Consider the following 12,755-nt stretch of genomic DNA (forward strand, 5'->3'; position numbering starts at 1 on the left):
TCAACCCAATTGATATGGTTTGGGATGAGTTGGACCGCAGAGTGAAGGAAAAGCAGCCAACAAGTGCTCAGCATATGTGGGAAGTCCTTCAAGACTGTTGGAAAAGCATTCCAGGTGAAGCTGGTTAAGAGAAAGCCAAGAGTGTGCAAAGCTGTCAAGGCAAAGGGTGGCTACTTTTAAGAATGCAAAATATGAAATAGATTTTGATTTGTTTAACCCTTTTTTTGGTTACTACATGATTGTGTGTTATTTTATAGTTTTGATGTCTTCACTATTATTCTACATTGTAGAAGATAGTGAAAATAAAGAAAACCCCTTGAATGAGTAGGTGTGTCCAAACTTTTGACTGCTACTGTAAATAATGTGTGAAATGTTTAATGGTGTATGAGATTTAAACAAGGCTCTACTTTCTTGGGGACCTGAATACTGACTGGTTTTCATCAAGCTGTCTGCTCAAGAGGAAGCTTCTCAATGTAACCAGTGCCTGTAATCTGGTTCAGGTTATTAATCAACCTACCAGGGTGTTTACAAACACTACAAGAACAACGTCATCCACATGTATTGATCACATTTTTACTAAAACTGTAGAACGCTGTTCTAAAGCTACAGTTGAAGTCGGAAGTTTACATACACCTTAGCCAAATACATTTAAACTCAGTTTTTCACAATTCTTGACATTTAATCCTAGTAAAAATTCCCTGTTTGAGGTCAGTTAGGATCACCACTTTATTTTAAGAATGAGAAATGTTAGAATAATAGTTGACAATGATTTATTTCAGCTTTTGTTTCTTTCATCACATTCCCAGTGGGTCAGAAGTTTACATACACTCAATTAGTATTTGGTAGCATTGCCTTTAAATTGTTTAACTTGGGTCAAATGTTTCGGGTAGCCTTCCACAAGCTTCCCACAATAAGTTGGGTGAATTTTGGCACATTCATCCTGACAGAGCTGGTGTAACTGAGTCAGGTTTGTAGGCCTCCCTGCTCGCACACGCTTTTTCAGTTCTGCCCACAAATTTTCTATAGGCTTGAGGTCAAGGCTTTGTGATTGCCACTCCAATACCTTAACTTTGTTGTCCATAAGCCATTTTGCCACAACTTTGGAAGTATGCTTGGGGTCATTGTCCATTTGGAAGACCCATTTGCAACCAAGCTTTAACTTCCTGACTGATGTCTTGAGATGTTGCTTCAATATATCCACATAATTTTACTTCCTCATGATGCCATCTATTTTGTGAAGTGCACCAGTCCCTCCTGCAGCAAAGCACCCCCACAACATGATGCTGCCACACTGTGCTTCACGGTTGGGATGGTGTTCTTTGGCTTGCAAACCTCCCCATTTCTCCTCCAAACATAACAGTGGTCATTATGGCCAAACGGTTCCATTTTTGTTTCATCAGACCAGAGGACATTTCTCTAAAAAGTATGATCTTTGTCCCCATGTGCAGTTGCAAACCGTAGTCTGGCTTTTTTATGGCCGTTTTGGAGTAGTGGTTTCTTCCGTTCTGAGCGGCCTTTCAGGTTATGTCGATATAGGACTTGTTTTACTGTGGATATAGATACTTTTGTACCTGTTTCCTCCAGCATCTTCACAAGGTCTTTTGCTGTTGTTCTGGGATTGATATGCACTTTCGCACCGAAGTACGTTCATCTCTAGGAGACAGAACGCGTCTCCTTCCTGAGCGCTATGACGGCTGTGTGGTCCCATGGTGTTTATACTTGCATACTATTGTTTGTGCAGATCAACGTTGTACATTCATGCGTTTGGAAATTGCTCCCAAGGATGAACCAGACTTGTGGAGGTCTACAATTGTTTTTCTGAGGTCTTGCCGGATTTCTTTTGATTTTCTCATGATGTTATGCAAAGAAGCATTGAGTTTGATGGTAGGCCTTGAAATACATCCACAGGTACACCTCCGATTGACTCAAATTATGTCAATTAGCCTATCAGAAGCGTCTAATGCATTTTCTGGAATTTTCCAAGCTTTGTAAAGGCACAGACAACTTAGTGTATGTAAACTTCTGACCCACTGGAATTGTGATACAGTGAATTATAAGTGAAATAATCTGTATGTAAACATTTGTTGGAAAAATTACTTGTGTCATGCACAAAGTAGATGTCCTAACCAACTTGCCAAAACTGTAGTTTGTTCACAATAAATTTGTGGAGTGGTTGAAAAACGAGTTTTAATGACTCCAACCTAAGTGTATGTAATCTTCCTACTTCAACTGTATACACGCCCCTCTCAGAGAGAGAGAGACACAGCTGCATGTGAGCTCTCACATTTTTAAAAATGTTTTTTACAAAAGGATAGATTTGGAGTTAGATAAACTTGGATTTTTTGGCAGGTACATGTGCAGGATGCTACCTTCCACAGCATGGCCTTCGCTCCAGATCAAAACTCCAAAACCTAATTTTTACCAAAATTAACAAGGGGAAATTACTGCTTCCAAGGTTTTCTTTTTCCAAGCAATATGGAGGGTGCTCTAGCAAACAAACAGCAGAAACCTGAGGACACCCTCCAACATGGAACTGAGTAAGTAGTGTTTGGTCTGATGCTGTTTTGAAAGCCATGAATAAAAATAAAAATAAGTACATTACAATGATTTATTTTATGGAGACTGAATGCTGAGTTAAGGCTCCCAGGCTTGCAAAGACAGACCAGATACAAGTTCAATTAGTACTAAGTTGTGAAGCAAAGGGTGTCGAGGCCTTTGGGCCCAACAAGTGGCAGGAGTCTTTGAAGCATCCTCTGAAGACCCCTTCTGCTGTTGAAAGACCATCCACTGGCATTTTCTACAAGAAATCTGCCTCCAGAAATAAAAGCTTCTCCCAAGTAGGTGTGACACCTACTTCTGTTGCCTGCTGCACTGCTGCTTGGATTCCACCTGTTGATCTGTTCACCATCTACCCTGGCCTGTCTCCCCCTGACTAGTACAGGTACCCCCACCACACTCACCCCTCTCTCCCGAGCTTTTGCACGCCTCGAGCACTCACTGGGGTGAGTGACTCGTTCAGAGGCTAGCCCAAAGTCGTTATATATTGAATTTTTTTGTTGTGCATTTTGCTATTTTGCTATTTTCCTCATGACTCCTGCATACTTTGTTGACTACAAACTTTCTTTCCCCAACCGTGGGACAGACTATGTTTGTTCCCACACTCGGGACTCTGACTCTCTATTGGTTAGACAGACTTTTGGCCTCCCATCCTATTCTAACCACCTCTCGCCGGCTTTGTATTCATGTTACCTGACGAAATTGCTGTACAATATGATCTTGTTGCCGTTTGGTGCACATTCAGATGTCATAAATCAGCACTGCAGAGCTCTCCCTGTCCTATGCCGTGCCTTGATTGTATTACTGTTGATGATATCTGGAAATGTGCATGTACACCCTGGCCCATCTACTGTTGCCAGCCCCAACTCTGACTTGTGCTCTGATATCTGCCTCACTGATTTCTGCTCTCGTAAAAGCCTGGGTTTTCTGCACGTTAACACTAGAAGTTTATTACATAAAATGGATCAATTGAAAGTGTGGGTTCACAGCTCCAATCCAGATGTGTTGGTCATTACTGAGACGTGGTTAAGGTAGAGTGTTTTGAATACTGATGTTAACCTTTCTGGTTATAATCTTTTTCGGCAAGACAGATCTTCCAAAGGTGGGGGAGTGGCAATCTTTACCAAGGATCACCTTCAGTGCTCAGTTGTCTCCACCAAGTCTGTCCCCAAACAATTTGATTTGCTGGTGTTAAGCATTAAACATTCAAATAGCTCTTTGTTGACTATTGCTGGGTGCTATCATCCACCATCAGCACCGGCCTGTACCCTACCTGCCCTAAGCTCTCTCCTGGCCCCTTACACTAAGTCTGAATTTGTCCTGCTTGGTGACCTAAACTGGGACATGCTAAACTACCTGACCAAGTCCTAAAGTAATGGGACTCTCTAAATATTTCTCAGATTATTACAAATCCCACAAGGTATGACTCCAAACACCCAGAAAAGGCTACTCTGCTCAATGTTATCCTCACAAATAATCCTGATCGGTATCAGTCTGGTGTTTTCTGTAATGACCTTAGTGATCACTGTTTTACAGCCTGTGTTCTTAATGGCTGCTCAGTGAAACGACATGTCCTGATTTGTCATAGACGCTTGCTAAAAAACTTTAATGAGCAAGCCTACCTTCATGAACTGACCTCTGTAAAATGGTATGGAATCAGCTTGATCCTCTCTGTCGAAAACACTTGGACCTTCTTTTTTGATATTTTCAGTGGTATTGTTAACAAACACGCCCCCATAAAGAAAATGAGAATTAAAAACAGGTTCAGCCCCTGGTTCGACCGTGATCTTGCAGAGTTACTCCACCTCAAGAATTGCATTTGGCGAAAGGCTCTACACACGCATACTCAGGCTGACTGGCTATCATTCAGGCAAATGAGAAATAAGTGCACTCAGGCTATCCAGAAGGCCAAAGTTAGTTACTTTATGGAGCAGTTCTCTCTCTGTGGGTTTAACCCCTTGAAGTTCTGGAAAACGGTTGAAGACCTGGAGAATAAACCCTCCTTCTCACAGCTGCCCATGTCCCTTAATGTTGATGATGTGGTTGTTACTGGCAAGAAGCACATGGCTGAGCTCTTAACCACCACTTCATTAAGTCAGGATTCCTATTTGACTCAGCCATGCCTCCTTGCCCGTCCAACATTTCTTCATCTCCCACCCCTTCTAATGCGACTATTCCTGATGCTTCGCCCTCTTTTTCTCCTGCCCCGCTACAAAGTTTCTCCCTGCAGGCAGTCACTGAGTCCGAGGTGCTAAAGGAGCTCCTTAAACTTGACCACAAAAAAACATCTGGGTCAGATGGTTTAGACCCTTTCTTCTTTAAGATTGCTGCCCCTATCATCGCCAAGCCTATCTCTGAACTTTTTAACATGTCTCTCCTTTCTGGGAAGGTTCCCATTGTTTGGAAGGCAGCCACGGTTCGTCCTTTATTTAAAGGCGGAGATCAAACTGATCCTAACTGTTATAGGCCTATTTCTATTTTGCCCTGTTTATCAAAAGTGTTGGGAAAATCCTGTCAATAATCAACTGACTGGCTTTCTTGATGTCCATTGTATTCTCTCGGGTATGCAATTTGGTTTCCGCACAGTTTATGAATATGTCACTGCAACCTTAAATGTCCTCGATGATGTCACCATTGCCCTTGATTCTAAACAATATTGTGCTGCTATTTTTATTGACTTGGCCAAAGCTTTTGATACGGTAGACCATTCCATTCTTGTGGAACCGGCTAAGGAGTATTGGTGTCTCTGAGGGGTCTTTGGCCTGGTTTGCTAACTACCTCTCTCAAAGAGTGCAGTGTATAAAGTCAGAACATCTGCTGTCTCAGCCACTGCCTGTCACCAAGGAAGTAACCCAAGGCTTGATCCTAGCTCCACGCTCTTCTCAATTTACATCAACAACATAGCTCAGGCAGTAAGAAGCTCTCTCATCCATTTATGTGCAGATGATACAGTTTTATACTCAGCTGGCCCCTCCCCGGATTTTATGTTAAACAATCTACAACAAACCTCTCTTATTGTCCAGCAAGCTTTCTCTTCCCTTAACGAACACCTCCAAAACAAAGGTCATGTAGTTTGGTAAGAAGCATGCACCTCCTCCCACAGGTGTGATTACTACCTCTGAGGGTTCAGAGCTTGAGGTAGTCACCTCATACAACTACTTGGGAGTATGGCTAGTACTTGGGAGTATGGCTCAGCACATATCAAAGCTGCAGGCTAAAGTTAAATCTAGACTTGGTTTCCTCTATCGTAATCGCTCCTCTTTCACCCCAGCTGCCAAACTAACCCTGATTCAGATGACCATCCTACCCATGCTAAATTACGGAGACATCATACAGTGTATTCTGAATGTATTCAGACCCCTTGACTTTTTCCACATTTTGTTACGTTACAGCCTTATTCTAAAATGGATTTTTTGGAAAATGTCCTCATAAATCCTCACACAATACTCAATACACAAAGTGAAAACAGGTTTAGCATTTTTGCTAATTTATTAAAAATAAAAAACAGATACCTAATTTAAATAAGTATTCAGACCCTTTGCAATGAGACTTGAATTGAGGTCAGGTGCATTCTGTTTCCATTGATCATCCTTGAGATGTTTCTACAAATTGATTGGAGTCCACCTGTGGTAAATTCAATTGATTGGACATGATTTGTAAAGCCACACACCTGTCTATATAAGGTCCCACTATATAAGGTCCCAGTTGACAGTGCATGTCAAAGCAAAAACCAAGACATGAGGTCGAAGAAATTGTCTGTAGAGCTCTGAGAGAGGATTGTGTCGAGCCACAGATCTGGGGAACAGTACCAAAAAATGTCTGCAGTATTGATGGTCCCCAAGAACACAGTGGCCTCCATGATTCTTAAATGGAAGAAGTTTGGAACCACCGATGGTCACTCTGACAGAGCTCCAGTTCCTCTGTGGAGATTGGAGAACATTACAGAAGGACAACAACCTCTGCAGCACTCCACCAATCAGGGCTTTATGGTAGATTGGCCAGACTGAACCACTCCTCAGTAAAAGGCATATGAATGCCCGCTTGGAATTTGCCAAAAGGCACCCAAAGGACTCTCAGACCATGAGAAACAAGATTCTCTGGTCTGATGAAACCAAGATTGAACTCTTAAGCCTGAATGCCAAGCATCACGTTTGGAGGAAACCTGGCACCATCCCTACGGTGAAGCATGGTGGTGGCAGCATCATGCTGTGGGGATATTTTTCTGAGGCAGGGACTGGGAAACTAGTCAGGATCGAGGGAAAGATGAACGGAGCAAAGTACAGAGAGATCCTTGATGAAAACCTGCTCCAGAGTGCTCAGGACCTCAGACTTGGGCGAAGGTTCACCTTCCAACAGGATAACAACCTTAAGCACACAGCCAAGACAATGAAGGAGTGGCTTCGGGACAAGTTTATGAATGTCCTTGAGTGGCCCAGCCAGAGCCCAAACTTGAACCTAATCTAACATTTCTGGAGAGACCTGAAAATAGTTGTGCAGCAACACTCCCCATCCAACCTGGCAGAGCTTGAGAGGATCTGCAGAGAAGAATGGGAGAAACTCCCCAAATACAGGTGTGCCAAGCTTGTAGCGTCATACCCAAGAAGACTCGAGGCTGTAATCGCTGCCAAGGGTGCTTCAACAAAGTACTGAGAAAAGGGTCTGAATACTTATGAAAATGTGATATTTACTTTTTTGTTTTTAAAAAATAAATGTGTAAACATTTCTAAAAACCTGTTTTTGTTTTGTCATTATGGGGTATTGTGTGTAGCTTGATGAGGGGAGGGGGGAAACATTTTCATCCATTTAAGAATAAGGCTGTAACATACATTTTTTGGGGGAAAAGTCAAGGGGTCTGAATACTTTCCGAATGCACTGTACATAAATACATGTAAAAAGGAGTAATATTGGCCAGTAGCAGGATAAATAGATAGATACTAATGGTAATGGCAATCAATCATCAATCATTTAGAGAGTTACATCAGACGTCTGTTGTCTCCATCACGTAGATAACTTGTAATTACCATCTAAATCTCCTCATTATGCCTGGGTCACGAGGCCTTTGTCATTAATACTAGTTTTCCACATTCAATGAGCTATTCTGGGCTGGGCTGATTATCATTCAATGGTTCCTCACTTGCTACCAGAGGTGTAACATAGTTAATTACAACTACTCTATTTATAGTAATTGATTTACTTTTCTGAGTACTTATATTTATGTTTCAGTAACTTTTCTTCTACTTGAGTAGGATATTTCAGTACTCTCCAACTGGTGAGTGAGTGGAAGAGGGGGTTTGTGAATGAGTGAGTGAGTCAGTAAGTGAATAGTTAATAATATATTTAATTTTTAAATTAGCTACTATTTATTTTTTACTTTAGTCGTTTTTTTAACCAGTAATTGTACTTCTACTTGAGTCAAATGTAATTAAAGTAACATTACTTCTACTTGAGTATATTTTCGTACTCTTTCGACCCCCTTATTTACAAACAAACACTTGAGAGTAAAGTCTGAACTGCGTTGGCTACAATCCAGTAACAACATCCGGTCCTTCATTTCACATGTACATTTCACATTTTATGTCATGTAGCAGACGCTCTTATCCAGAGCGACTTACAATTAGTACATCCATCTTAAGATAGCAAGGTAAGACAACACATCACACAATCTTATCAAGTACCTTTTCCCTCAACAAAGGGAAACAAGATGCAGGCCGTGACTACATTCCACTGTAGTCAAGGCCTTTGCGAAACTTAACACATGTATTTAAAATATTCCTACTCAATACATTATATAGAATTCCACAATGTAGTAATTACATTTTTTTTTAAAGTGCTCAATTACAGAGTAGACAAGATACAGTAGGTCGACTATAATTTGTTGTCAATATCTCGTGACCGGAGAAAACAACCAATGAAAACAACAGCGAAACTCGTGACGTCTCCTAGATCCCTCGTTCCAATTGGCCATAAATGACCGAGTTCCGGTTAACCGCCCAACCCCCACGAGCCCCTATAAAACCCTGGTGAGAGACAAAGAACCATCTAGTCCAGCTGATCCGACCCAGACAGGTCCCTGCTGCATGAAAACTCTCCCGACATAGGCGTCAGGATCCCAGACTGACTGCGGAGGTTTAAACTCCTGGGACGCGAATGAAGAAACTTCTCCTGCTTCACTTCACATACAGAGGTTTAGTGAGAAAAGGGAAAAAGAGTAAAAGAAGGAAATGGATCGTTTTAAATTGCGAAAAGCTGAACCCAAAGATGTGCCTGACATACTACGACTCATAAAGGTAGGCCGAAAACTTCCCCCAAAAAACTTTGACAAGAAGTTGACCCATACGGTGTTGTTATTTTGTAGCCCTGGCTAGGCTAAGCCCAGTCGGAACCGTTTTGTTTGACTGCATTGAGAGACTCCGCAAATGTGTCTGTCTTGAAGGTGGCATAAATACCGACAGTTTCTGCTGTATATCAGTAGGTATCACAGTTCGCTCTGTAGTTTTGTACCTTTGCTTTTATTACGTTGGCAACGAGCCAGTTTTCCTCTGGTTATAAGGTTAAACGCTGTTCTCTTCGATGACGGTCAGTTATCTCAGTGACCTTTAAACTCTTTCTACTGACCCGCTCTTGGGTTTTGATTCTGAAATGTTTTTTTCTGTTCAGGAACTGGCTAAATATGAAGACATGGAAGATCAAGTGCTACTGACTGAGAAAGGTGTGTGAATTAAAGCTACGCATTTCTGCCTCGGGCACCGTGCGACTGCAGTGCATGCAGAGTTTAAGGCTTTTTTTTTTACGTTTGTGATAACAGATCTGCTCGAGGACGGATTCGGTGACCATCCATTTTACCATTGCATCGTGGCGGAAGTCCCCAGTGAGAAGCAGAGCAACAACGGTAACATTCTATACCTCAAATAATCTCACCTATTCCCTGGAGCACACCTGTACATCTGAGAATTGGGTGGATATGCTGAGTGTGACATACGGGTGTTATAGCAAACTATATCAGATGGGTGTGACTGAAATGGTGCATATAATGTTTCTGCGCCATGGGAATCCCTAGTATGTAGCTACTTCCCCTATGCCATACCTAAATCAAACCTGTTAGCCCAATATGTACTGTGTTTACTCTATACACACACATTTCCTTACAATAGTTATGTGATACATAATATGACAGTTGGTGTCTTGTTTGAAACATTGTTGCTGTATGCTCACACATCTCTCAGCGACAGGCTGGTGTGTATAGTGTCTAGGCCTACTTCCTGTTATGATGTGGATGTCACTCCGATGTAGGCCAGAAACACTTGTGCGATACACACCCGCTAACCAACTTCCGTTGGAGGCTGTTCTAGCTCAGAGAAGCTTGTCTCCACGCATCAGTTCTCACAACATAACCAACTGACACGTCTCCTCTTTACAGTCTCCTGGCAACCAGACTGAGTTAACCGCTGAAAGTACAAGTTAATCTTAACCATAGATCTATGAGCAGCTCTGCCCCTCCAAGTCCTAACCTCCCTTAACCATTTAGGGAGATGCTAAACTGACCTTAGATTAGTGTCTTGTAACTCCGGTACGAGCTGTTGCATTACATCTGGCTTGTTTTTAATGTGTGTGGGTTTACTTCTGTGTCCAGGTCCTGTAGTGATTGGGTTTGCCATGTACTACTTCACCTATGACCCCTGGATTGGCAAGCTGCTTTACCTGGAAGACTTCTTTGTCATGGAAGAGTACAGGGGTAAGCAAAATAACTATTCCTCCTACTCTTTTGCCTTCCTTTCCTCTTGAACCTGACCAGTAACCATTATCTCATTCTGTCATCCTTCCACCAGGGTTTGGCATCGGCTCAGAGATCCTCAAGCTCCTCAGTCATGTGAGTAACTTTGGTGTTATGACCCAGTACAAACATGGTAACGACTAGATGGGAGCTGTCAGTCAGTTACATGGTTCTGGACAGAATCCAGTTGTAGAAGTAGGTCAATGCCTCAAACAGAATCCCATATAGAGCCATTTCAGTGAGTTATTCTTTGTAAAGACTAATTCAGTTCTTCTGTGCATTTTTGGTTATTGCTGTTGAAATTATCAATGAATGCGTTGGGAAAAGAGATGTAGGTATGAAATGCTGATTTAGATGTGGATGGCTTTGTGAAGGGGGGGCTCGCTGTCAGATGCATGTGCTAACACCTGTCCTCTCTTCCCCCTCAGACAGCAGTCAAGACTCGCTGCAGCAGCATGCACTTCATCGTCGCCGAGGGCAACCAGGCGTCGATAGAGTTCTACAAGCGTCGTGGCGCAGCTGACCTCTCTCTGGAGGAGGGATGGAGGCTCTTCAAGATCGACAAGAGCTCCCTCCTCAAGATGTCCTCCGGCCCCGAAGAGTGAGCTGGCCCCAAGACACATAGAAAGATGGGAGTGAGACTTGGGGTCAATTGAATTATTTGCCTGTCTCACTTCAGCAGTTGGGGAGGGGGGTGACTACTGACAGATTACGATTAAAAGGGGCATTAAACATTACTAATCATGTGTACTAACTTAATTTAGGGTTCTGTTTTAGATTAGTTTACATCTGAAGCCATCGTTTTAGTAGTTGTAGTATAGTTTCTTTCTGCTAATCAACACCGTAGGATTCCTAGCGTTCTCTGTAGTTTGAATGTTTATGTTGGTGTAATTAAAAGTTTCAGAGCACATTTGTGTGGTGACTGATTTCTCTAGCGCTAAGAGGGGAAATTAAATCCCTGGCCCCCAATGCAGGTAGGGTTAGGTCAGGTTGGGGATCATGACGGTGTGGGAAGGGAGGGCTTTACAGAACATGCATCACTTCATATGCCCTTCGTCCTCTGTCTCTTGGAGTCATTTCAGAATGATGTCATCAAGACACTTAAATGCAGCCTTGTCCTCTTGCTCCTCCATCTGTCATACCTTCTCTGAAAGGGGGATGTGTGGTCTGTTAGTCCACAGAGAGGAACACTTAGTTACTGCACTGACCTTGGAAAGACGCCAAACTGTCACAGTATCTAATGCTCAGACACACACACCCTAGTCAGATCTAGCAGAAACCAGGGGTGTATAAATGCATATCAGTAGGATGTCTGGTGTTCACTGACTGTATTTTGAACATTCACTGCAGCAATGCCTGAACAACACACACAGCCAGAACCCATCACTGTAGTGGCCCTGTAGAGTTTAGAGAATATTACACTGTCTCCTGTCCTCTCCTCCCCAACCCCTTGCCCAGGCAGAGACAGATCCTCTTTACTGTAACCCTGTCCACAATCTCTAGTAGACACTTGTACTCCACTCTAAACCTTACTAAGAACTCATATCTCCTGAAAATGTTTATTTGGCATTACTCCATAAAATACAATGAAGGACATCAATAGGGCAGGAGAGTGACTTAGTGCATTTGGAAAGTATTCAGACCACTTTTCCCACATTTTGTTACATTACAGCATTACAGCCTTATTCTAAAATGGATTAAATTCAATTTTCCTCAGTCTACACCCAATACCCATAATGACAAAGTGGAAACAGGTTTTCAGAAAATGTGACTAAATTCCAGCAAACCTCATTTACATTAGTATTGAGATCTTTTACTATGAGACTTGAAATTGAGCTGAGGTGCATAGTTTTCCATTGAACATCCTTGATGTTTCTACAACTTGATTGGAGTCCACCTCTGGTAAATTCAATTGATTGGACATGATTTCGAGAAACACAGTTGTCAGCGTAAAAACCAAGCCATGGGGATGAAGGAATTGTCTGTATAGCGCCGAGACAAGATTGTGTCAAGGGAAGGATATCAAATTTCTGCAGCATCGAAGGTCCCCAAGAACAGTGGCCTTCATTCTTAAATGGACGTTTGAGCTGGCTGCCTGGCCAAATGAAACAATCAGGGGAGAAGGGCCTTGGTCTGGGAGGTGAGACAGAACCTGATGGTCAATCTGACAGAGCTCCAGAGTTCCTTTGTGGAGATTGTTGTTCTTCTGGAAGGTTCTCCCGTCTCTGCAGTATTCCACCAATCAAACTTTTATGGAAGAGTGGCCAGACAGAAGCCACCCCAGCCTGCTTGGAGTTTGCCAAAAGGCACCTAAAGGACTCTGACCATGAGAAACAAGATTCTCTTTGGCCTGAATGCCAAGCTTCAAGTCTTGCGGAAACCTGGGACCATCCCTAAGTTGAAGCATGGTGGTGGCAGCATCATGCTG

General features: G+C 42.6%; 1 protein-coding gene across 1 annotated transcript; it reads left to right on the top strand.

Moving 5' to 3' along the window:
* The first annotated feature begins 8,572 nt into the window (after window positions 1-8,572).
* On the top strand, window positions 8,573-11,237 carry LOC115195451 (diamine acetyltransferase 1). The gene is made up of 6 exons (XM_029755296.1): window positions 8,573-8,843; window positions 9,214-9,265; window positions 9,362-9,445; window positions 10,187-10,288; window positions 10,383-10,423; window positions 10,756-11,237. Exons 1-6 carry the CDS (start codon window positions 8,778-8,780, stop codon window positions 10,930-10,932), a joined length of 522 nt encoding a protein of 173 aa, XP_029611156.1. The 5' UTR covers window positions 8,573-8,777; the 3' UTR covers window positions 10,933-11,237.
* Window positions 11,238-12,755: the final 1,518 nt, after the last annotated feature.

The sequence above is a fragment of the Salmo trutta genome, chromosome 6, assembly GCF_901001165.1.
Source record: "Salmo trutta chromosome 6, fSalTru1.1, whole genome shotgun sequence".
Taxonomy (NCBI): Eukaryota; Metazoa; Chordata; class Actinopteri; order Salmoniformes; family Salmonidae; genus Salmo; species Salmo trutta.